Genomic DNA, 27033 nt, shown 5'->3' with positions numbered 1-27033 from the left:
TTCTTTTTGTGGCTGGAAGACGGACCAATCATGGGACTAGTAGTCTGTTCCATAGTAAAGCTGAAAATAGTGCCTTTTTCCTGGGCAAGACAAGCAACAATTGCCAGTAGACACGTCCGGTCCAGAAATGTTACCTTTCTGAGAGACAAAAACACAAATGAAAGCACCCATCCCCGCAAAGAAAAAATGATTTCTCCCCAGAAAAAAATATTTTCATTTATTTTACACTGCTTTTAAAGTGACAGGAAAAAATGAGTCCTCCCTTTAAAAGTATGTTACAGTGTAAAGACAGTCCATTAAATCAAAAACTCCCTCCTAGCTTTAAAATAACTTTTCTGAAGAGTAAAGTGATAAACATCAACAAAATTAATAAAATGGAATATTCCCCCCAAAGGGAACTTATGTTTCCAGCACAGGAAAGCACAAGTTGATTGTTGATCCTCAAAAGCCTCAGAAGAGTGTACTCTCTTCAGCAGTAATAAAGCTCTAAAGGGCTTTGCACCCAAATGTGTCTTTTAGTCAGCTTGAGCTGCTTGACAGTTTGGGTGGATGGAAGGTACCCTGAAGCTCTGGAAGCTGGCTGTTTTTTATATCCTTGGCAGGATATAAACTATATAGCTAAGGCTACTGCAGAAGTGATCAATATGACAAACATCAATTACTACCTTGATAACTGCAAGAGACAATGGTGCACCTATATGTTTTGAACAGGAGATAGCAGATAGCTCACCTTTTGTTTCCTTTATCCTAAATAATACAGGGGCTTGTGTGGATAAACACATCATGCCTTTGGTTGGTTAGTTACTATTAGTCATGCATCAAGTCTGCTGAAAGTCATTTCACAATCTGGCTGAGCTGGCTCAGACTTTTCTAAGATGTTGATGCCACTGGTATTTAGCAGATGTCACTGGGATATATTAGCTGCCCTTCTTGTCCTGCTGGGTATTGATTGTCACCTACTTACTTGGAGGGGTATTAGATCAGATTTCTCGTGGAGAAAAGTCCACAGCATGACAAGAATTTGTTGTATGACATACATACAAAATATACATACATACAACCATCCAATTATTTGACTTACAGAACAACACTGCAACATGTAGATGTGAGGAGATGAGACTTCACACATATCAAGGAGCAACGAACCTGGCTTTTCAGTGAAATTCCATTATTACATATTCCTTATGACCCTGGGCACCTGTGATCTGAAACTGATGGCACTTGAGTTGGAGCAATATGAATTGTTTTGCCAATGATTTGTGATCAGAGCTCTGCTGAGTTAAGAACACATACAGGAACCAAATTTCTGTTATGTTTCCACATTGTTCTGGACAGTTTTCTCCCTGGGAATCCACGGAAAATAAGTCTTCCCAGATGGACATTTCCTGTTTACAAATGTAAATAATCAAATAAATTAATGGGAGGCAGACAATAATTCACTATGGATAAATTTTCAACAAACTGGAAACACTGTTCTACCAAAAATGTCTCCTGCCTTGCTCTCTCTCTCTCTCTCTCTCTCTCTCTCTCTTCTACTTTGCAGGTGATCACTTGAAATGAGTGGATAGTTTGGAACACAGGGATGGCATTGGGCACCCCTCACCTTTTCCTTATATTGCCTTTCATTCTCATTGTTAGAAATGCCCAAATTAAACTGCAGCCAGTTTAAGGATAAGGAATGCTTTACTTCTGCTCTGTATGTTGGAGATGACCTATGCATTTCCAATATGCCCATTATTCTATACTGCTTCTTTTGTTCTGTTTGTTAAGGCAGTACTTTCAAACGTTGTCAAAGAATTGCTCATTTTGCCAGCCCATTCTACCTCAGTCACAGAGTCTTTTCTCATTAATGCAGGTTTCATCCCCCACACTTTGCTTTGTCCTTGAGTTTTACTATGACTTTCTGGTATTACTTACTTAAGCCAGCTGTTGAAATTACAGGTACTCACAATTTTCTAATTACCATTTCAACAGTGTCCCCTCCTGCACTCTTCTGCCTCACTGAAAAGCCCTGGAACCCCTCTCATGTTCATTATTTCATTCTCATAGCTTAACTGTGCCCATATCTTAATGGTAGCTATTATTGCATGTAAAGTGCATCCTTGCTCTAGACGGAGCAGCTGATATCATTAGAATTTCTCCATCTGAAATCATGCAGGTATATTTGCTTTGCATTTTCATTAGGCAACAGCATTTCTTTCTGTGATGAATCACTGTTGCTCATTATACTACTGGTGCTTTCTTCTATCTTTGCACTGAAAATTCCTCTGAAAATGCACCTTATCTGCCAATGAGACATCCCCAGTTACCAAAATGAGAATGAAGTCATACAAATTACTCAGTGCTGTAACAACTTGATAAAAGTAAGTGGAGGCAGATGCAGATAGCTGAGGAGAAATACACAATGTTGTAAGAGGAAGTACAACTAAATAATGTGGGCTACCAACCCATTTATTAGCAACGTTGAGACCTATCTTTTATGTTTTGAAGAAGTATCATTTTGATTAAGCTATGCCATGGTATAAGAAGGGTGCTTCTTCAGGATGCAGTCTGCAGCACTGCTGATTTGTTTTATTATTAGAAAGATTTAAATTCCCTACTGCACTAATCCAGCTGTGGTTCACTGAAGATACACCACTATCAAACATGTTTGTTTAATTAAGAAGCTGTTCATACTAACTATATAATAAGAAGTTTAGGCAGACCTTCCAGCAAAAGTGAGGGATTAAATCTGGACTGTTGGCAGCTCAAATCCAAGAAACTAACAACACAGCACAGGAGATTGAGGAAGGGGTATTGAGCTGCTGAGAACCCATCACATGCTCCCTGTTTCTCTGTCTCATACCCTCTCTCAAAGAAATGGTACCTGGTTGTTTTTTACCTAGCAACTGCTCCCAGTGGAGATCAGGGGCCTTGAATAGAAAGAAAAAAGAGAAGGCCAGTGTTGGTAAATTATCTAAAGTGGGAGGTGTGCAGTGTCCACGATCCACCATGATATTCTTCCACATATTACTCAAGGGGTTTAAGGGAAAGAATATAAGGAATAGGGCCCCTGCTATCTGGGGGATGGTGACATAACAGGACTCTCAGTCTTCTGTCAGACTTTCTAGGGACACTAATGACAGGTACTGGGACACAGCTAATGCTGAATGAAAGGGGAAGCAAAAATAAATGTGAAAAACAGCAAGACCCTGGGGAGATATTATGGGGGTATTTTATCTATGGCAGAAATACTAATAACAGAAATAGCTTCACAGTTATATATGAAAAAGTGTCAGCATTTTCTTTCTCTCCTTAAACTGCATAAAATGGCACATTTATGCCTTTTACAAAAGTAAAACTTATATGTTTAATTCCTGACCATCTGTATATTGGTCTCTTAATCTCAAATTTTATTTTGGAATACTGACCTGAAAATACATATTATAAACGGCACAGAATTGCAGTTTGTTTTGGACTATTGACCTCAAAAAGACATTAGAAACAGCACAGAACTGTATAATGATAATGATTTCAGTCCAGACTATTAAGTCATATTTTGTGGCGACCTGTTCAGACCACTAAACTTGTAAAGGCCAGAAGAGAGGCATGAACAATGCAAAGTAGAAATCTACAGATTTTACAGAAGAAAAATAGCTTGAAAGCTATTCCTCTGGAAAACTGGACTAACGGAGGAGCAAAAAGAAAAAGAGAAAGACAGTCGGAGCTGATTAACAGCTTTTTTACAAATACATCACAAATAACATTATTCTATGCAAACAGGTAAGTCAGACTTACAAATTTCCTAGTAATTTAGTACGACACACAGATAAAGAGCAAAAAAAGAGCAAAGATCCCAAGTAGTGAAATCAGTTAAAAATGAGGATATTATATCAGTACATAGTCTATGTACTAATATATGCAAAATGTTGGCATAAAACATATCCATACTGATAGAATCCTTCCATATACAATCTGACTTTGTCTGAAATAGATTACTACTTAAACAGCCAATGGTAGAATATCATAAGGAACAGTAAGGGTGAGCGGAATCATGATAACTTTGCATACCTTAACATAGAGGTTGTTTATAGAAATACATAGTTATAAAAATTCTCCAGGTATCTCACAGCCAGAATATTAAAACAGATAAAGCCAGTTGTTTACTGCATAATTTCAATAAAGATGCCTGAGATTTTTCACCTTTGCATCTTGTGACCAGTCATAAACAAGTAGTATACTTCCTGAAATAAAACAATACAGTTTTAGTTAAGCAATGTCTTATGGCATTTTGACAGGACTCATCTATACTTTTAAAAGAGATATTAGTCCAGAAAATGCTTTTTAGTAAATTATCTTTAAATATTTAGCACTGTGTTGGGTCTTCAATCACTTTATTATATTATTGCACAAAATCTTCCACAAGTACAACTTCTGCAATGCTGTATATTCTGACTTACTAAAAAAATAGCATTCTTATACAGAATTGCAGTCTTTTTACTGTATATTGGTAGAAATATTATTTATATAAGTTAGCAAAAAAATCAGAGTTGTTACTGTGTAACTTCTTTAATAATAATCCTGTCAAAAATCTCTCTAGCAAACGGACAATGTCAGCGACATCCACACGCTTCTACCACCATGTCCTGATAGTTTTTGAGAACTACCCGATCATTTTGGTCCAGATAAAGCATAGCTATTGGACTGAGTTCAGTTGGCACACAGCAAGCTCTGGGGACCTGGGAATTCACAGAGTTTACTAGTGTCTGAACCACTGCATGACTAGAAGAGTTCATGTGATCTGACAGTGGGAATCGGCACTCTCCATGACAAAAAAAAGCATGGTATCCACTTGGAGCAACAATCCATTGATTCCAGCCAACATCCTTAAAATCAACAAAGAGTGGATGCCTTTTGCACTTGGACTTTGACTTCCTCTTTAACTTTGAGTGTTTCCCATTTCTTTTTGTCCTTGATGAAGCCTTTTTTCCCCCAACTCGTCTGTACTGTCGGAAGACGAAAGGCTTACTTCTCTTAGTCCTGGAGACCAGAGTTTGGCCTTGTCCATCATGAGTGTAAGTCACTAACAAAGGCCTCTCTCGAGACCAGCTGCTGTCATCATTTGGGGCTGACCTCCTGAGTCTTACTTGTTCAGTCCACAAGTCTGACATTGTCTGACTCTGACTCTGATTAAAGTGAACAACCTCAATTATAAATTCCATGTTGGACCATCTGCTCTTCATCCACTCTGTCGCTGCTGTACTGACATTAAAGCTCTCCCACTTAGGTTGATGGTAACTCCATAACCTAGTTTCCAACAGTCTAGTTTTTCTTGGTGACATGGGGGATCCTACAACATAATACAACTTAAGCTGTTGCAGTCCAGGAGTTTCATGATTTCTAATTCCCTTTTTATATAAACGAAGTTCAGCGGCAGTCAATTCCTCATTCTTTGGAATTGATGAGATGTTGAAAAGAACAGAAAAAAAGTTTCCTTTGTGTTCCACAAGAGTACCTTCTACACCATCTGCTGAGGAAACAAAGAAATTAATATTAGACATGTAAAAACTGCATGTGTGTTGTTATCAAACACTATATAAATAAAGGTCAATGTCTGTTATCTACAGTAAAAACAAGAAAATCTTGAAACAAGACCGTTTTCATTAACTAAACTAACAATGTATATCTGGGAGTGAATTGAAAACTGAAATGACTGGTTAGAAAAGAAGGAAAGCCTATCAAGGAAATACTTGCCTCTTTGGGAAAGACAGAAAACTTATAAACATTCTAATTTCTAGTGTCACTGACAGGTGATAGGCACAGCCAGCATTGTCCTAGAGTTGCTAATGTTGTGGGCATATATGAAATCTAGGTATAAGACTAGTGAAAAACGTAATACCTTGAAATTTTCAAAGCCTAACTCAACATCATTTAGCCTGGATCACCACAGTTTGAAAGAAAAAATTCCTATCCTATGGTTCAGAGAGTTGAGTGCCTTGATCAGGGCAAGCATCTCCTTGATATTTATGTGCTTGCATCTGTCCTTGATGTCCCACACCCCCTGAACTTTCATCCCTCCTGAAACTGCTCCTTAAGCTAAATCTGAAGCATCTGTTGTGACTGACTGTTCTGGAGCAGAAGGAAGAATGAGAGACCTGGATTTAAGGATATCCATTGTCTCCACCAAGTAATTTCTCTTCTGATAAACTCCGGCACTGGGATTTGAAAAGACAAAGGTGTTGGGACCAAAGAGACGATGCAGTGGATAGTCCAAAGGGAAAGTAAGAGAACTTATAATGTGATCCAAACACACAAAACCTTAAGAAATATCTGAATTCTGGCAAAAAAAAATATGCCCATTTTCAGTGCAGGCTCAGGGAGAAAAGCTTCACATACAAAAGAAATTTAAATACAATCACATTTTCTACATACATAGAGAAATAATTTTAAAAAGACATACAATCTTATCATAAATTTCTAGCTAGAATGCCAAAGGCAGTATACATTATATACAAAATATACAAAGCACAATATATCATCTGCTTTGGATACTGTAGAGTGAAGACAGCAAGAGATAGCTGCATAACTATTAAGCAGAGGGGAGAAAAAAAGTTAGTAAGATCAGGTGGGGGAAGATCCTCTGTAGTTGTAGTCACATGTACATTGCCATAAGGCTAAGCGATGCTGTTTTAATTCATGTTAAAATGAGCCAGAGTCAAATTTTTTGGAAACAAAATTAAGGTCTTAGGAAGGAAGAACAGGTTTCCCAGGAAGCCTAATGTGAAGAACACCTTTAAGAAGCTGTTTGGCCCCAAAATCTATAAGTCAAAGAGGGAGTCAAAGGCAGACAAGCAGAAATAGCTGACACGTGGGCCTTAACAGAAGAATACGCCAACTCAGTATTGAGCAATTCACACAAATGAGAGAGAACGAAAAGAAACACCCACAGTAAGTGGATCCAGGTTACGAGAAACACCACACAAAAAAAATCTCTTCCATTTGAACAAAGATTTTCTAGTAGTGGGTTTCCTGGACTCCTGCAGAACTCAACACACATCCTCAGGAAAGTAGTGTCTGAAAAGGATCAAAACCTTATCACCTGCAATATCAGATGACAAACTGACAGATGGGGATGGATAAAAGACCCATTGTCTTGTGTGATTATGTCCACCCTGTGAAGTAACTTGTAATGATTGCCCTTGGCTAAATGCAGAAGGAGGAATCAATTCTATCTGGGTCAAAAGGAAGTCACCAGCGAGATCTTGGGAGCATCTTGTTTTATTTTGTACAGGATCCTTGGAATGAAAGGAAGGGAGGGAAGGCATAAAGAAACATCCACGTCCAAGAAAGAGAGGGTGTCCATCTTCTAGGCCAGAGGACATAGGACACTGGTGCAAAAAAGAGAAAGTTGTCTGTTCAGAGGGGAGGCAAAGATGTATTTGAGGAGTCCCCCTTCTGGTGGACAATGTGCAGAAACACATCCGTGTGAAGCATCCACTCAAGAAATTTGTTACAAACCTGCTCAGACAATCTGTCAATTATGTTCTGATCTGAGGGAATATAAACTGCCTGAAGGGTCACCTGATACTGGACAGCTAGATGCCAAATATAAAGAACTAGTCTGTACAGAAGGTAAGACCTTGCCCCCCCCCTATTTGTTGATATACGACATCATTGTGGTATTGACTGTGAGAATTCTGAGCAACCCTGGAAGGAAGAGAGAAGGAATAGCCTGAAGCCAGAAAAGCTCTTATCTAACAATTATATGGCCCTTTTGCCTAAGAGGCCTAAACCATGTACTTTGAGGACCAAAACAGGCTCCCATCCCACATCAGTGGCATCTGTGAAGAGTTCCTGAGAGGGGACTGGAAGCTGTAAAGGAAGCCTGGGTTGAGGAACAACTGATGAATCCAACAATGAAGTTCCAACTTGAGACATGGAAGAAGAAGGACTAGAAAATATAAAGGATGAGACTGCTGAAGCCAAACTGACTTTTGAAACCACTGCAGCTCTCTCATAGGGAGCTTGACCAGAGAAAGCACAGGAATGGTGGAAGCCATGTAACCCAGAACCCTTAGAAATTCCTTGGCTGTAACTGAAGCCAAATGAAGAAGTGATTGAAAGAAAGCCTTGGAAAGAGGCAGGGATGGCAGCACTGGAAAAGTCTGGAGCCTGCACCCTAAGAAAACATGATCCTGAGAAGCAGTCAGGAATGATTTTTTTTAACTTTACAGTAAACCCCAGGCTTTGCAGAAGACAAATGGCTAGGTGGAAATGCTTACGGAAAATCTCTGAAGAAGAGGACTGAATGAGGTCATCCAGGTAAGGAAAGATCTGTATCCCCTTCAATCTCCAGAAAGCAATCAAAGGAGCAAAGCATTTGGTGAAGACCCTTGGGGGAGTAGAGAGGCCAAAGGGCAAAGCAGAAAACTGGAAATGCCAGGAAGCAACAGAGAAACAAACATTTCCTGAAAAGCAGATGAATAGGAATATGCAGATAAGCACCCTTGAGATCCAGGGGAACAAGAAAAGTCTGATGAAGCAGAGCAGGAAACAAGGTTAAAGGATAACATATGTAAGGAAGGAACCTTCAAAAAGGTATTTAGCCAAGAGAGATCCAGAGGGGATCTCCAGGTACCTTCTTTCCTGGGGACCAAAAGCAAACTTTCTGGAGGAAAACCCTTTCTCCCTGTGAGTTGGAACTTCTTGAATTGTTCCCTGAGCTAACAGGCCATGAAGTACTCTGGAAAAAAGGGCAGTTGTTCCTGAGGAGGCTGAGGAATCCTCAAAAAAAAGGGGGGGGTCCAGACCATGAAATGCTACTAATTACGGAAAGAACTCAGAAGTTTTGAGTGAGCTTTAACCAAAAAGGAAGGAACAAGGAAAGTTGATGAGATAGAGAAATGTGACTAAGAAGAGCAGGGCAAGAATAGTCAGACAGCACTTGGTTTGTCAGAAAAAGGAGTCTTCTGAGCTGAAGGGGTTTGGGTGTCCTTAGCAGGAAAAGCCCTTCTACCACCCTCTTACCTTTGGGGGGAGGGGGAGACAGTCTATGAACAAAAGGAGGCTTGTTAGGGTAATCCCTTTGAAATTTAGGAACAGGTGAAACAAAAATGTTTCACGTATTGTAAAGCTTTACCTTTTTCCTGGAGAAACTCAAAACAACTCAGCAGCAGCACCAAACAGATGTTTATTACTGAGTGGGAGCATCCATCAGCTTAGCCTAGATATTATCTGGCAAAGGTTGAAGCCGAAGCCAAGAATACCTCCTGAACACAGAACCAAAGGCAGCCCTAAACGAGGAATCAGCTGATCACAGCTACATTTAATGGACTGGTAAACCAACAACTTTTAGTCTAGTGTTACCAGGAAATGACATCTTGAAAATACAATGGTGTACTTTTGCAAAGTAAGTGCAATACTCAGGACATATAGTAAATACATATGATTTACATGTACAAATGTCCGTGACCTGAAAACAAATTTGGGTTTCCTTTCTTATTCTACCTTTCCTTTGTTCGTTCATTATTTACTCTTCCATTAATATGCCAGCCCATCACAAGATGTATACGCACTCAGCTCCTCATGGTATGCACACATATGACCAGTTTGGAGAATCATTTTCTCGGTGAGTCTTGCAACCTTGTTAAACATTACTAGTTACACAAAGATGTACTATGAACACACGGAAAAGATCAGGAAGCAACATTTCAAAAGTCTAAAACCTTAATACCATCTGCTGAAGTATTCATTTTCCATCTGAGAGAGAGTTACTCCTTTCATGCTTCAGGGTACGACATAGATGCTCTGCTTACACACAAAATGCAGTGAGAAACATTAACAGTATTTCATATACTGCTGCCTACTTAGCAAACATACTCAGAAATGGACTATGAACGCCCAGCTCTTACTCTTGGACTTCAAACACTTCATCAATATATGTAGAGTAGCATGTTGACTATGCGTACAGATCACAAACATCAAGTTATCTTGTTCAGTGAGAAGAGCATACTTGAAGCATACAGTGCTGGGTAATGGTCTGGAAATAAATGAATGCAAAAACATCTCTTCTTCATTTACCAGTGTTACTTTACTTATTTTATTTATTTATTTATTGACATTTGTTAACTGGGTTTGTCCAACTGGGCTTGTGGCGCATTTTCAGTGGAGACCCGAGGAGAAAAGCTCCAGTAATACATTTTAAAACAAGTACAATTTTAAACAATATTGATATAATAGCAGTTATAGCAAAACAATTCACACGTTAGGTTACATGCATAAAGTTAAAGTTGCATTAAAAAGAAGCTAAGTAACAATTTTACATTGATATAGTTCAATAGGTCAACAATAAACATTTTTTGTTTGTATAAAATTGTGCAAATGCATGGTAGACACATTCGATAGAAAGGTGTAATGAGGTACTAAGTATGGTCCTTTTGAGGGTACATAAAGGGAAGGAAGACTAGGTAGGGTCATGGCAAGGGCAGGTCCTGGAATTGAGAAAATAAGCTTTTAGTTCATTTTTAAAGTGTGAGGTGTGGGAGATTGAACGTAAGTCAAGGGGAAGTTTGTTCCAAGCATGGGCAAGGGAGTGTTTGTAGAGTAGTTTGCCTACTGACCTTTTTGGGTGGTAGATATCAAGTAATTGTTGGTTAGAAGTACAGAGGGTCCGGGATGGGATGTAGATGGAGACTAAGGAAGATAGAGATGGACAGAAGGAGGGTTTATAAATAATAGAGTGTAGCATATGAAATTGATAATATAGCAGAAACTGGGGAAGTTCAAGCCAATGAAGAGAGTTTAAAGAAATGCAGTGGTGTGAGTTGTATGGGGAGTTAGTAATGAATCTGGCTATTTTATGGTAAGTCTGTTGCAGTTTGTTTAGAGTGGATGCCTGGATATTGGTAAGAACTGGGGTGGCATACAAGAGGGAGGGGGAGGAGGAGTGCCTGGCCCAGGGTAAGTCTAGATTCAGGGGTTAGGAACTTTTTGTTCCAATATAGCAGACCTAGTTTCTGTTTTTTTATTTTTATACATTGGAGTATGTGTAGGTTGAACTTGAGTTTGTCATCGATAATGACCCCTAGAAGTTTTGTGTGGGTGTCAGGTTGGATGTTTGTATTGTTAGAAGATATAATAAAAAAGGAGGTTTTGTGATGAGAAAGAGAACGGGGAAGGAAAAGTAGGAGTTTGGTCTTTTTGGGATTTAGGATCAATAGGTTGTGAGAGAGCCATTGTTCAGTGGATAGTAGAGCCTGTTGGGTCAGGGAGTGTAGTTCAGGAATGTTATTTGAGATGGATATAAGTGTGGAGTCATCGGCATACTGAATAAGAGAGGATTTTTTGCATGAGGTGTAAAGATCATTGGTGAAGATGTTAAACAAAAGGGGTCCCAAGATGGAGCCTTGGGGAACACCAGTGGAGATGGGAAGGAAAGGTGAGGAGGATGAGAGCCATTTGATAGATTGTTCCCTGACAGATAGGTAACTATTAAACCAGGCAAGTGTGGAGGGGGATAGGTGGAGATTTGTGAGTTTGGACAGTAGTAAAGAATGAGAGACAGCATCAAAGGCTTTGGAGAGATCTAGGAAGAGACAGGAAATGAGTTTATTGTTGTCTAGGGCCTCTGCAATGATATGAGTAAAGGAGAGGTGGGCAGTGGTGATGCTGTGGTGAAGACGAAATCTATGCTGGGTAGGGGTAAGTAAGTGGTGTGTGAGAAGGTGATTGAGAAGCTGTGAGTGAATACATTTTTCTAATATCTTGGAGAGGGGGGACAGAATGGCAATGGGTCAGTAGTTTGAGGGGTCAGTGGAGTTTCCACCTTTATGAAGAGGGATAGTGAAGAAAGATTTCCAAAAGGTGGGGACAGTTGATTCTAGAATAGATCGATTAAATAGTATAGATACAGGATAGGCAATTGAGTCAGCAGCAAGTTTGATGAATGTAGGAGATAGATTGTCAGTGGAAGGAGAGCAAGGCTTTAGCTTGAGTAGTAGAGATTTGATATAAGCAATGGGAGCTGGCTCAAAAGATAACAAAGTTGTGTTAGTGGGACTTGGAGAGGTGGGTGTCAAAGTAGAGTTTGGCTTAGAGGTTACCAGATTTTGGATGGAAGAGATAAAGTGTTTATTCAGGAGTGTAGCTGTTTCCTGAGAGGAAGAGTTAGGGTATGGGGAGGGATTACAGGGCTTTTCAGGATAGAGGATGTTGTTGAGAGCTGACTAAAACTTTCGAGGATTGGATTTGTTGTTAAGCTGAGCAGAGCTATAGTACAACTTTTTGTCATTAGTTGTATGTTTTTTTGCAAGGTTCGTCAGTTGCCTGTATTTTTGAAGAAAAGGTGGTTGTTTAGTTTTAGTCCAGGTTTTCCAAGCATGATCTCTTTGTTTCACACGGGACCTAGTCTCTTTGGAGAGCCAGGGAGCATGGTTTGATTTTACTCTGATCTTCCTAGAGGGAGCTAAGGAGTTTAGAGTATTCATGAAGATGCTATTGAAAGTGCTTACAGCATCGTTTAGGGGGAGGTGTTTTAGAATGGACCAATCTATGTTGTGGAGAATGGAGTTAAATTGGGATGAATTGAAAGTCGATAATTTTTAACAGTCTTTGATAAGGTGGGGTTTAAGAATATGGGAGTAGTGTCTTAAGATGATGGTAGGGAGATGATCACTGAGGGAGTCAGGCAAGGTGGTGGGATTGTGGTATTGGTGGGGGGAATTGGTAAGGATCCAGTCCATGATGGAGCTGGAAGTGGAATTTTAATGGAAGCGAGTGGGAGATGTTATAAGTTGGTGGAAGCTGTGTAGGTGGATACTGAGTTGGGGGGTGTCAGTTGTGAGTTTGGACCAATCAATGTTGACATCACCAAGGATAAGTGTCTCATATGGTATGTTGTGGGAGAACCAGGATAGGATGTTTTCAAGAATGGGCAGATTGTTAACAGGAGGAAGGTAGATAGAGGCAATTGCAAGTTTTTTGTGGGGATTCAGATGGCAGTTAAGGATGATGATTTCAGATGAGAGGAAGTCAGGAATTGGGGAAGGGTATGGTGAAAGGTTAAGAATGTTTGAGTAGAGGATGGCCACGCCACCACCTTTTTTACAGGTCTATCAGATCTGAAGATATTATAACCTGGTGGGAGTATTTCACTATTTGAGATTTATGGCTTGAGCCAGGTTTCAGATAGGTAGAGGATGTTAGGGGTATTGAGAGCTATCCATAAGTGCAGCTCAGTGACTTTATTTGCTAGACTCTGAATATTCAATGAGTAAATAGTTAAGTATTTGGATGGAGATGATTGTTGTGACTGAGGTTGGCGACTGTTAGAGGAGTAAGATGGGGGCAGTGTAGAGGTAGTTTTGGGGAGAGAAGAGGGGCCAGTGTTGGGATGGATATCTCCAGAACAAAGTAGGTTTTTAGTGAGGAGAGAGTGTGTAGTAGATGCTAGATGGAGTTTGTATAGTTTTGGCTTTCTTTTCATTTTCTCATGATTTTCCCAACCTTGACTTGCCCGTTCACTGAGAGAAAAGCTGTGTATGACCCACTAATAAATTATTTTGTGATAAAATACAAGTCTTCTTATTACTGGTCTCCCTTGATAGACACATTGGAAGAATCCACTCTTGAGATGAGACAAGATCTGGAAATACATGCATCACTTTTTCAGTTAGAATCTTCCCTGGGATTCAGAAATGCCACATCTATGATCAGGTCTAATCAAGACTCTCTACATGGTGTGCAAGATGAGCCCTGAGGCCCATTATTGATGCATGCATCTGGGACAGTGTGAGTGATAAGATTCTCATCATGGCCAAAGAACAGATCCATGGTCAATCATAGTAGACTACCTCCTGACCAGATTACAGTTTGAGGAGCTGTAGTAAACAAGGTTAGTGTACAAGTTGGAGAACAGCACTAAGGAATTCAGAGAAGGCAGCAGGCTCAAATGACATCATATATGATCAAGATGTTAGGTGAGACAGGGGAGAAATTACTCCTCAGGGTACTCATACCAGCATGGAGATAAAGACGTATCCCAGATGACTGGTGAATAAGCAACCTAGTGCCAGTGTACCAAAGCAAAGGTATCAAACTTCTGTCACACTTCATGAACATTTTGGAGATGGTGATTGACAAACAAATGTGCAGAGAAGTAGAAAATCAGATGGGAAATGAGGAATTTGAATTCAGATCAGTATGCAACACAACCAACCAAATGTTTGCAGTAAGACAGATAACTGGAAAGAAGCTACAGATGAAGAAAGAGTCCAACTGCGCCATTCTGGACTTGGACAAAGCATACAACAAGGTCCCAAGAAAGCTGACTTGGGCAGTCCTGTGATGCTTCAAAGTCCCAGAAACATTAGAATTAGTGCAGGCTATGTACAAGGACCCAATGATTTGAGTACAAACAGTGTTCAGTCTCACAGGTGTGCCCAGTGGGAGTAGATGTGCATCGGGGTTCAGCTCTGAGCCCACTGCTGTTCATACTGATGATGAACTACATTAGAAAACAGGTCAGAGGAGACAGATCAACAAAGTTGCTGTACGTAGACAATGTGGCACTACAGGCAGACCCTGAGCAAGAGCTTCAGGAAAGCACAGGGGAATGGAATACAAAACTGAAGGCACATAGGATGAAACTGACTACAGATAAAAAAAGTTGGAGTGACAGCAAATGGAGCAAATCATAAGAAAATGAAAATTCAGATAGAAGGGCAACTAGAAGAACAGGTTAACAGCTGGAAGTATAATAGGAGGGGTGGTTGAGGAGAAGGGAAGATTGAATGATGATGTCAAAGCTGTTATCAGAGGGTCTGCAGCCAAATAGCACAGTATCAGTGACAGTGTAAGACAGAAAAATGCGACAGAGGCTGAAAACTAAGGTGTGCAAAACAATGGTGCAACCAGTACTATTATATGGTACAGAAACCTGGGCAGTAAAGGCTGAGCAGTTGAAGTAGCTAGAGGTGATGAAAATGAAGTGCCTGAGATTGGTGATAAGGTGCCTATTATGGGACAGATGAAGAAGTGATCAGAGCAGGAGACAATGTAGCTCTGATTGTAAAGAAGGTCAAAGAGAACAGATTACTGGTTTGGACGCATGTTCAGAAAAGCAGAAGACAATTTGATGAAGAAGATTTGGGACAGACAGAATGAAGGAAAGAGGGTAACCAGTAAATAAATGAGTGAATTGTGTGAGGAAAAGACTAGAGAGAGAGATAGCCAGAAAGAGAGACTGGTGTGACTGTCAAAGAATGTGGAAAAGTGACACTGAATTTGAGAAAGATGGCAACAGTTGATCCGACACCTCGATCCTATGTAGAAAATGAGAAAAGGGTTGATAATGATGATGATGCATAAGGGGCGGCCACGGTGGTGCAGTGGTTAGCATTGCTGCCTCACAGCAAGAGGTTCTCCGGTTCGATCCTCGGCTGGGGTGCCTTCTGTGCGGAGTCTGCATGTCCTCCCTGTGGTCGCGTGGGTTTTCTCCGGGTGCTCCGGTTTCCTCCCACATCCCAAAGACATGCTGCAGGTGGATTGGACACTCTAAATTGGCCCTAGGTGTGCGTGTGAGTGTGCCTTCTGTGGAAGGTTGGGTGCCGGGCTGGCAACTCGACACCGTAAAACTCCACTGCCATTCAATGTGCGGACAAGGTGATCCACTGTGGCAACCCCTAACTGGGAAAAAGCCGAAAGAAGAAGAAGAATGATGATGATGCATAAGCAGTGATGGTAAGCATTCCAATTCCACATGCACAGATGGCAAAACTACATAGCCAATGAATTGTTGTAACTTTAAGCAACATGTATTCAGACAACTGTACTATGACTGGAAAAATGTCATTGCCAGTTAATGGAGAAGTGCCGTGATTTCTCTTTAGCGATAGAAAGTGCAGAGATGGAGAGAAGACTACAACAGGAGATGCAGAGCAGAACAGGGCTATAAAACACAGTAGCAAAGGTGGTATGACAACACTAGAATCTACAATTATGTGAAATACTGGAGAGGTAGGATTCACTAAAGTAACACAAATACTGACTTACACCACTCCTGGTAACATCAAAATTTGATCAGTATGCCTATTCTATAACATAAATATCAATAAGAAATGACAATAGGAATTCCCAAGGGGGAGCTGACCTATCATCTCAGGTCACATACATTATATCCTCATTCATCTAACAAGGTATGCCACAGAAATACTCTCAAGGAAGATATCAGTATAACATATTTGAGGGGAAGGTGACATGATAATAAACAGAATGACACCTGAATGGATTTGTTGGCATGCCTTTCTTAGTCATATTTTCTGTGCTAGTGCATTAGCAAGAAATGCCACAAAAACACTCATAGAAAAGGCGTCTGAAAAACATATTTCTGGATAATGGAACACGTAATAGCAAGAAAAGCAAAATACACCTGAATGGATATGAATCCATGCCTTTGCCACTGATATTCTCCCAACTGGAGCATTACCCAGGCATGCTACAAAAGCACTCACAGGAAAGTTTACTGAAAAACACATATCAGGGTAACAGAAAAAATGACAGCAAGAACGCAAGAACACAGAAATATACTTAAATGGATTGCACCCACGCCTTTGTCACCGATATTCTCTGAACAAGAAGAGTAGCCAGGCATGCCACAAAAGCACTCATAGGAAAGATGTCATAACACATTTCAGGAGAAATGCAACACAGTTGCATACTGAAAACTGAATATTGTAAAAACAGCATAATACTGTCAAGGGATGAGAACCTCCACCCAGTGCACTGTCACTATAGACATCATTTCATACATGCACTGAACTATTGAAACCATTACACTGAAACTATTAACTTTATCTCATTTCATATTTGTTGGGTGATGCACACCAATGCTCATCTCATTTGCAAGATGAGCGGCAATGTCATTAGAGCATGGCAAGGGTTTTACTTCATGTTTGCCACAGGATGAGAAGTGTAATTTCACTGTGGTTACATATTGGCATTGATGTTGCTCTCTGCTAACTATCATACAATGTATGACAACAGAAATATGATTTTGGTTTATAAGCCCTTTTTGGACATGTGTGTTCTGTGCTTATTTTTTTTGTTTTTTACCTTTTTGACCAGGTCAAAGGTTAAAAATGGGAGTATGAGATGGAGATAAAGAGGGGAAGCAAGAAGAGGGAAGAACACAAGCTGAGCCAATAAGGAATGAGTAGGATGGAGGTGGCGTAGGATCATACTTCTCAGCTTTTCAGCTCAACAGTCATAGACAAATCCATAAATACATTTGGGTAGAAAATGCCAAACTCCCTGACATAATTTACACATTACTAATGGTAATGCTTTACTGATTATAATTTACTATCATTGTATTATACACACCGGTATTGTAATACTTTTTTGTGACAGTAACACTACTTATTGAAATATGTGGGAAGTTGAAAGATATAGGTGGGGGTCTTTTTTGGAGTGGGTGGGACAGGTGCCCTTTTATTTATTTAATTTTTATAAGAGAAGGGAAAGTTGTGGAAGGAAATCAGAAAAGTATGACATGAGTAAGAGGGGGAGGTTTGGTAGTAGGGAAAGTTATACATGACCAACATGGTTAGGGGAAACATAACAAGGGAGAGGAACACAAAAATGAAGGAAATATCTGACAGAGAGAAGACAATGCTAAGGTGATGGCTGTACAACATACAGGAATGGGCATGGACAGAAACAAGGTGGACCAGGTTGGAGGAATTCACAGATGCAGTTTCGGCCAGCTTAGACCCAGTGACTGATTATTTGCCACCATGGGTACTGTCACTACTGGGACCCATCTAAGAAGCTGGAGCAGGGACATAAATCAACAAATTGCCTGCAGAAGCATGGTATTCATGTGACCAGTTGGGGCATTGAACCTCCTGTACATTTATATTATCTCACCCACATGCTCTGGCAGCTCAATTGCACTGCTCCCAGCAGATACTGCTGTAACGCCTCCCAGTGCAGGCTACCTTATAAGGTGGTGCAGACAAAGCAGGAGGTGAGTGGAGGCAACTATGGCAGGCTGGGAGCCAGATGTGCTGGGTGCTCCTGGTGGCAGTGGAGGTGGTGCTACTGCTGCTGCTTATGTGGGGATGACAGAACTTTCTGGTGGGATAGGTGATGTTGCTTTGCTTCTGCTGCTGCTGCATACAATAGGAAAACAACTAGACAGAAACAAAACAATAAACAAAATGACTGTATTTCAGCAAAAGGGAGGGGGAGAAGAAATGCAAACACCATCAAAAATGAATTCTTATTGATACAGTTAAGTGGAATACCTAGTATAATAGCACTATAGAAGGAATTCTATCAACAGTATGTATGGGGGAGTGTGCATGCCAGAAGGCATCCTCACATGCACTCTGACATGATACAATATTAACAGCAGGCAGAGTGCATGCACTCTGATAAGACACAGTATTATTAACAGGCAGAGTGCATGCACTCTGACATGATACAATATTATCAACAGGCACACTGCATGTACTTTGACGTGATACAACATTAACAGGCACAGTGCATGCACTTTAACATGATACAATATTAACAGCAGGCACTATGTATCAACACTCTGTGGCTGGTGCTTTAGTTTGTGTTTTGACAGTAATACAAGTGTACGTATACAAAAGAAACATACTGCCCACACAGTACATATTCCCATCAGCTATGATAGACAAGTGCCAGATATTTCAATGGTGTGCTGTGGAAGGCTCAGCAAAGTAATACTTATGGATGTGACATATCTGGGCTGTGTATTACTGCACTGATATTACTGGGACAAGACATACAATAACTCTCCATGATAATAGAAAACTTTTGTTTGGGGGGAGGATTGATCCCATAGCCATACTTACACTTTCAGACTACGCAGACTTCATATGATAATTCACTTGTCCACCCATGCAGGAAGATGCATGCTAAAGCACACCTTTAACATTGCGTACTCCTACTAATACCTTTGACCTATGCCAGTACTGACACATATGGTACTGCTGTATACAAGTTATACATAATTGTTTTAAACGAGTACATGTGTTACTATTAAAACAGAACTATTTTTATGGCAACATCTGTTCTCACCCTAGGTGCTCTCTTAGGTGTTCTAGTCTGCTCCTGTGCATCTATCTGTTCCTTTCAATCTCTGAAGAGGCTATAGCAATGAAAAGAGCATAACGAAAGCTTGGGCAGTGTCATACAGTGTCAGATTATTTGGTGAGCTACAAGATTTTATATTCATACAACAGAGGTTGCAACTGTGTCTTAACTTCATACTCCTTTTGGCAAAGAAGGTCAGGCTTGTATTTACTCATGTCCCTATAGTGATGATGACACTATTTCCCTGTACATGGGATGCAAGTAGCATTGGTGACAGTCTTAGGTTCATAGGTTCATAGATTAGTACTAGGCTAACTGCCCTTGTGAGCTATTTTAAGCCTAGCCAATTATCCCTTGTGAGACTCAAACCCTGCACCTTGCGTTTGTAAGGCAAACACCTTAACCATTAGGCCAACCTCCCACCAAACTATTATGGGCATCAGCATTATACTGTGACCCAGTATAGCCCTCCTGCAGCTGCCTCTTGCTGTAATCCTTATGGAGTGTGTCCAGAAGAATTTTGGACTCTTCCTCATACTACCTCTGGGCTCTAATAGGAACACTACACTCTACTTTCCACTCATAATGAATCACCTTGACAGATCTCAGGAAAGATGACAGAGAATTGGCATCCAAAACAGTTCTTGCATGCCCCATTCTTTATACACCATTGGGTATCAAAGGAAACCTCATGTGTGCAATGGATGGCAAAATAATAAGTATAGATATTACATTTTATGGTTCCAATGACACTTTATGAAACATGGCGGTCCTCCTTTCCTCTACCTACTGCTGAGAATACATGCCCTACAGCTAGTCCAGCTTTAGATGGTTAATTATGGGATGACAATTCCCACATCCTTGTGTGTGGCTTACCACAGGTGCTAATGAGTGTGCACAGCACTATGTACACATCAATGCTATGCTTACCTGGATTGCACATAGTACAAATTGAGTTACTCAGAAACAACAATGAGCTGACCCCTAAGAAGTGTACTCGTCAAAGCCAGAGGGAAGAATATACACAATATAATTGTGACACAAGACAAAGATCTTTATCAGACAGAAGTGACGTCAGTTTGTCTGTGCTTCTACATGTATTGGCCAAAAATCTCTTAACAGGTACACTGCAAGTGTAATGTATGTTGTAGCATGCAGGTTTGTTACACATAGGTTGTAACAACAGTACTGTGCAGGACACCATTGTTACTGTTGTGTGCCTTATACATAATATGACTGTAATGCTCATGTGCTCATTAAGATGACCTTGTGTGCTTTTTTGGAGGAACTATTGTGCTCATGACACATATATGCCTGAAGTTCAAATAAAACTTGTATTTGGATACACATATGTAAGTGTCAAGCCCAATTACAACATGCTAGATGGCCTATTGGTGTAGTATTACTGTTTGGATTTCCAAGGCCTATGTAGAACCATAGCTGTTAATTCCACTGTTTTCCATACCAACAGAACTATGCCTAAGAAACAGGTGTAGAAAAATCCTCCTGCAGTTGGTGGAGCTTCCACATCTACCCATAATCTGCTCCAGCAACTCTTGACCAGGAAGTGTCAATGCATGGGGTGATTGGTAGTGCTCGCTGAAGTTATAGTTATCCCTTCTCCCAAGGTTGAAGTGTCAGTAGCTGCTACCCAATATATGTGCTAGGCCATTGTGGAGGTATGGACTAGTTCTACTAGGTCATGGCAGAGGTTGTGAGGGTGATCTAGGATGTGCATGCTGACTTACAGGTATTCATGACCCATATATCTGTCTCTGCCTGGTCTTTCAATGCCTGTGTCATAACCAGGGATAGATGCTGATGAAGCACAGTAGCAGTAACATATCTGTGGTATCTTCAGTTAAATCTATCTGTGGGGCCTTTTCTTAAGTAAATCCATTCTATCTTTATTACTCAAACAACTTCCTTTTCTCTATTTCCTACCTAACCTGTACTATGTCTCCATACACTCTACTCATACTATTTTTTTAACTCTTAACTTCAGTGTACATCCTTTTAAAATCCTCCAGGCTTTTACTGCACTGTACCATTGTCAATGACTTTTTTTTACTATGATAATTGTGATTTTTTATTATTATAATACCTGATGCTTGTGTATTGTTTGTACGTATACTTTTGAAACATGTCTTTGGAGCTTTTCTCCCTGGGCCTCTACTGAAAATGGACATATATCCAGTTAGACAAGCCTGGTCAACAAATGTAAAATAAAATAAAATAAATAAATAAATATATGTGATTCATTGCATAGACTGACTCATACATTGGAGTACACAGTGTCTTCTGGGGGTGATCTGTCAAGGTAAGGGGCCATGGTCATGGCTGTTCATCAGCTCATCCACAGATGTTAGCTAACTTTGCCATAGATGGGCAAGATCCTGCTCCCACAGCGCTAGCACTTCCACAGCAACATCAGTTGTGGATGTATCTATACCCTGGACAGTGTGTTCCTAGGGTCATGGTCACAGGACTAGCACATCTTCTAGCAGGCAGTAGTCATTGTCATGTAGCACATCAGCATCTATCCCTGGTCATAACACAGGCATTGAAAGACCAGGCAGAGACAGATATCATGGGCAGGTGCATGCATGGGAAGATGAACCCTCTGTCATGCAGGCCCTGAACCTGTCCAGTAGGCCATGCCACAGTGCTGTACAATGTGGGGAGGCTGTATCCTTGCCGGCAGACTCACGCACACACACACACACACACACACACACACACACACACACACACACACACACACACACACATGCGCACGTGCACACAAATACACACACACATTCACAGCACCCATCACATCCCAGACAACCACTGACCCTAGCCCTTCTACATGTTAAACCATTACCCAATCTTGTTATCCCACTACACAAACAAGATATTTTTCTTTTAGTACATCTGAGCAATCACACTCAGTCACTTCCCCATGAAAGACATGCACTCCCATACTCCCTTTCCCACTTGCGCAAATGATGATTACTGTGCCCTGCCCTTTGTACATTGTTACTTAGTTTATCTGTGTCTGATGCACAGTGTGGCCAACCAAAGCATGGATAAGCACAGTCTGGTATTTTTGCATGCATCACTTCTACTGTAGTGCATATGATTAACTCCTTTATAGTTATATACTAAAGCCATGTGCAATCCATTGCCACTTTACCAGTGCTATGGCATACTGTTGCTACCTCTATATGGCATAGTCATCCCCTGCTGCTGGCTTCTCCTGTGACTCCTCATCTGTCAAAGCTAGCACTGCATATTGTGCTGGAAACTGGTGCTACTACATGAGGCCACACTACTGTAACTGCTTCCTAACTATAGTAATGTTGTGTAACACTGCACACATTGTCAGTACATTGGCACACATTGGGGGATTATACTGCATGGCACCACTAGATGTATCCCATCAGTGAAAGCATGACTTCAGAATCCCAAACACATGCTCTATAATATTTTCAGTTTGTGATGGTTCATGGTTGTACCAGTGGTAAGTCTGATTATCTGGATTTCTAACTGGTGTCATGAGCCAGGGTTCCAGTGCATATCTACCATCACCCACAAGATGATCCTGTGGGAAGTCACCCCTCACAAACCACTGCAAAAGATAATGTGTGCAAAATGTGGTTGTCAAGAAAACTGCTTAGGTGGCCTACAGACACACACACATGTGCGTACACAAATTGTAGATGATACCTGTGCATTACAGGCTACCTTACAGTTAATGGAGTGATATTCTTTGTGTTTTTATACACCTCCTTCCCATTTCACCAGATAGGGCTTTTATTTCAATGTGGGTACAGTTTATAGCCCAGTACCTCTGGGAAATGGGCTGTGGCATAGAAGCTCCACGTGGTGTTGGTCTCTTCTCTGAGGCATGTGAGAACCACATATGCTCCTTTATATGATGAAGCATGACACTAAGAAACTGATGGATTATTCTCAAGGCAGATGCCTGAGATACCCCTGCTGTGTTCAGAGCAGGTTCCAAAAAGGTTTCTGTAACTAATATATATGTACAGCTACACATACCTTTGTATCAACTGGGACAGGTACTCCACAATTCCCATGGGGCTGCAGACATGGCCAACACATGTCCACATTTTGTTGGATGGTGTCTGTGTCCATTCAGTAATAGTCCACTATGTTGTTGTCACAGAGGACATGAAATATTTTAAGTGTATTTATATGACCCAGCACCTCTAGGGTGACTTCATGCACCATCATACACAGCGGCTGCAATAAGAACCTCTTGATGGTACATGTTTATAATAGCTGCAGCAACCCCTAATATTGTATACTACTACATATTTCATAAAGACAAAATATGGCTATGTACAAATCTAAAGCAGGCACAACATTCCTGAGCAACACTGTTGTTTTGTTTTATTATCATACCCAGTGCTTCATTATATGGTCATTAACACATAACATGACTATGTTATTTTAGCAGGCTCCATCTTGTTGCTGAGTTTTCTAAATTGCACACACCCTGCTCTTTGTAGTTCATCATGTACATTTGCTTCCTGTTATTTGGCAACATTTTCTGAATCCAACCCTATGTATAGATAACTGTTAAACCCCAAAAGTGTGCCACAAACACATTTTATAGAGGAAAGGGCTATAAATATAATGCTCTTACATAGCTTTCAATTTCTTAGCACAATAAAATCTGGACAAAGCCAAAAATAATGGGGTATAAAGCCCCAAAAATAGGGACAAATTTTAAATATCGCTTCCATAAGCTTATAACTTTGATAGGATAAAAGGTTGTTTGCTGCCATGCATATTCTGCAGGATATGAAGTCTAAAACTCCAATGATTGTCATTATTTAGAGAATTCAGTTTTCACTGATTTTCCACAAAAATCCAGAAAATCACAAATTTTATTAGGAACAGACCAAAAATAAGAGGCAAAAATCTGCATATTCTGTGAAAATCTGTACAGTAGACAGGTATGGACCCTCATGTTTATTTACCTTAAATATTCTGGGGAATACATGGCATCTGTGAATTACAAAAAGCAATGCAAAATTCCCTGGACTCGCCTCACAGTAAGATGCTGTCCGGTTCGATTCTCAGCTAGAGCGTCTTCTGCATGGAGACATGCGTGAATGGGCATACCTTCGTTGAAGGTTGTGCGTCAGGGCTGGTAACTCGGCACGTAAAAATCAACTACCAATCATTAGCGGACTGGAGTTCCGCTGTGGCGACCCCTAACCGGGAAAAGCCGAAAGACTCAACAACAACATATATATATATATATATATATATATATATATATATATATATATATATATATATATATATACACACATACACACACACATATATATATATATATATATATATATATATATATATATGTGTGTGTGAAAGTTATGCAGTTACCATAGTAATCCCTGAAAATCCCTGGAGTTGCAAGAGTATGAAATCTTGTAACAATGGCAGTCCAAACAGTCATACCAGAAGCCCAAGGAAAAATAAATTTCCATGAGATGGAAGGGGGTAGGAGGGCGGGATGTTGAGGAAGGATGGAAACAGGAAACACAGACCTATCATTATGGTATGTACATAATTGTTGTATCTGATGTTGTCTTTTCCATCCATTCCTTGAATGATGGGACAAAGTCCATAGCTACTTAGCTCAACGGGTGGTCTCATGGAAAGATGTTCCAGAGTATAGCAGAACCAAAAGACACCCTACCTCTGGAAAACAAATTCAGTTTGTAATGGGATATGAATATATAAACATTGGTGACAGTGGAGCAAATTCACCAATTGAGACCCTAGAAAAGAAGGCTGCAGAAGTAGAAACAGATCTTGTGATTGTGCTTTAGGTGTTTTAGGTAAAGCTAAACTTTTCTGCTTATATACATGGGAGATGCAGCCAATCAGTCATCCAGCTAAGGTCACCTTTGAAATGCCTTGATCCCTCTTGGCTTTAGAAAATGAAGGAAACAATTGGCCGAACTTCCTAAAAGGCTTGGTTCATTGAAAGTAGAAATGTAATTACCTGTGCACATCTAATAAATGAAGAAAGTATCCTCCCTTATTCAAAAAAAAAAGACTGGTAGATTAATATTTTGACTTAGTGAAATCTGTAGATTCTTTATGTAAAAAAGTGGGGTTAGTGCATAAGGAAACACTGTCCTTGCAGAAGTTAATATATGAAAGTTAGCAAGATAGGGCTTGGAGCTTTGATACCCTTCTAGCTGAAGTAATCAGAAATTTTACATCCACCTTTGCAGCAGGTTTGAATGGAGCTTGGGTCAAGATTTGAAGTAATTTAACATATACTAATTTTACAAGAATAAATCTCTTTTAGTATGGCATAGTACATTTGGTTTAGGAATAATGACAATATTTACAACATGTATCTCAAAATACACTGTGGAATATTAACAAAATGTGTCATCTATTACAACAACAATGGAAGTCTGCTGAAACATTTTACAGACTTTGGGAGAGAAAATTTGCATTGAGCAATTTACGTAACCAAACCAAACCTCATTTGCCCCCAGTGGAAACAAGCACTTGTATCGAGCAGATATGAGAAGATACATGGTGTTTGGCAATCAAACCTGGTTAGATTACAGCTCTGGTCTATACACTGAGGTCTCTGTTTCCCTGGTCTCCATATTATTAATCAACCTAGACAGGTCAGAAATAGAACTTCTGGGAGAGGGGAGGATATCTCTTTTTCTTCCATTCTAGACTGTGTTCACTATGAGGCTGAATTATCTGTCCTGTCTTAAGTATTTCACAATACAGGAGTGAGGTACAGATTCCTCCTGGTTTTCCATCTACCAGGTTAACTCAAAGCATTTCTAGAAGAGTTTGAAGATTCTTGTCTTGACCTAATTCACAAGACTTCAAGGTGTTTAATCCTTGGTGACTTAAATTCTTGGGTAGATGACAAGATGTACAAATTTGTCATGAAGCTGCTCAGTCTTTTGGTGTGCTTTGGCATCAACCAATTTGTCTACACAGCTACCCATAAATGTTGCCAGTCATTGAACTTAATATTCCAGCTTGTTCTTGAAACCAAGTGCATGGAGGTATTGCAAGTCTCCAGTACCTTGGCGTGACCACTACCTGATTCATTTCTCCCACATTATGCCATACAGATTTAGTGTTGGTTATCTGTCACAAGCTGAGGAGAGTCAGTGATTTGACCTTGTCCTCTTTGTCCACTCTGAGATCCACTTCCTTGATGATGTGGGTAGTGATGAAGATTCATGTCTACTTGGGGTGACATATAATGTGGCTGTCACCAGTGCTCTGGATATCCTTTTTCCAGCCAGTTTGCATCCTAGGCCTGTTTCACAGAAAAGTCATGAAGTTATCAATAGCTGTGTTTGCTCTTCAGTCCTGAATGGATGTTGGAGAGAAAGGAAATGGCAAAGAACAGGCCTTCTCAACTTTAAGCTGATGCCGGACAAGTGCTATGCTGTTTGCCAGCCAGAGACTTCACTTAAGAAGACAGCTTTTACATCTCATGAAATCTCTAGTGCATCAAACATCCAGCGGTTGTGTTTATATATATATATATCAACTTCAAGATTCTACAACAGTGGGAAAAAGGCATATTCACACTCCCCACTGTAATGTGACTTCCCATAAAGTAATGCTGGCATTCATGTGTATACATGTGTATACAAATACAATGACACTGGAAATGATAACCATGGTTCAAGGTATAAAAATCAAGTTTATTAAAAGATATGTATTTTTGGGACTTGCCCTTCTTCAGATCTTTAAAAACACTTAAAAACTCTGGGTTTTAAACTCATTCAAATCAAGTAGAGCCAATTAATGTAGCAGCTTCTGCCCTTTCTGGGCTAGCTTCAATGAAGCATTATAATTAAGTACCGGCTCCTTTTCTGCTTGCATCATTATTATCCAATGGAGCTC

At 40.2% G+C, this 27033-nt stretch overlaps 1 protein-coding gene across 2 annotated transcripts in view; it reads right to left on the bottom strand.

The window, feature by feature from the left end:
- Nucleotides 1-288: 288 nt before the first annotated feature.
- Nucleotides 289-27033, bottom strand: part of LOC122812676 (bone morphogenetic protein 2-like) — a 249738-nt gene continuing 222993 nt past the window's right edge. Inside the window, exon 3 of one of the 2 annotated variants that reach the window (XM_044084830.1) lies at nucleotides 289-5509. In XM_044084830.1, coding sequence (XP_043940765.1) covers nucleotides 4593-5509 — 917 coding nt within the window. In that variant the 3' untranslated portion in view covers nucleotides 289-4592. The remainder of the gene's footprint in view (nucleotides 5510-27033) is intronic. The other variant, XM_044084867.1, reaches the window with a different exon arrangement.

The sequence above is a fragment of the Protopterus annectens genome, chromosome 1.part0 (assembly GCF_019279795.1).
Source record: "Protopterus annectens isolate FY-2018-M chromosome 1.part0, PAN1.0, whole genome shotgun sequence".
Classification (NCBI taxonomy): Eukaryota; Metazoa; Chordata; order Ceratodontiformes; family Protopteridae; genus Protopterus; species Protopterus annectens.
The sequence above is the reverse complement of the archived record's forward strand: the minus strand, read 5'-3'. Positions and strand labels throughout refer to the sequence as shown.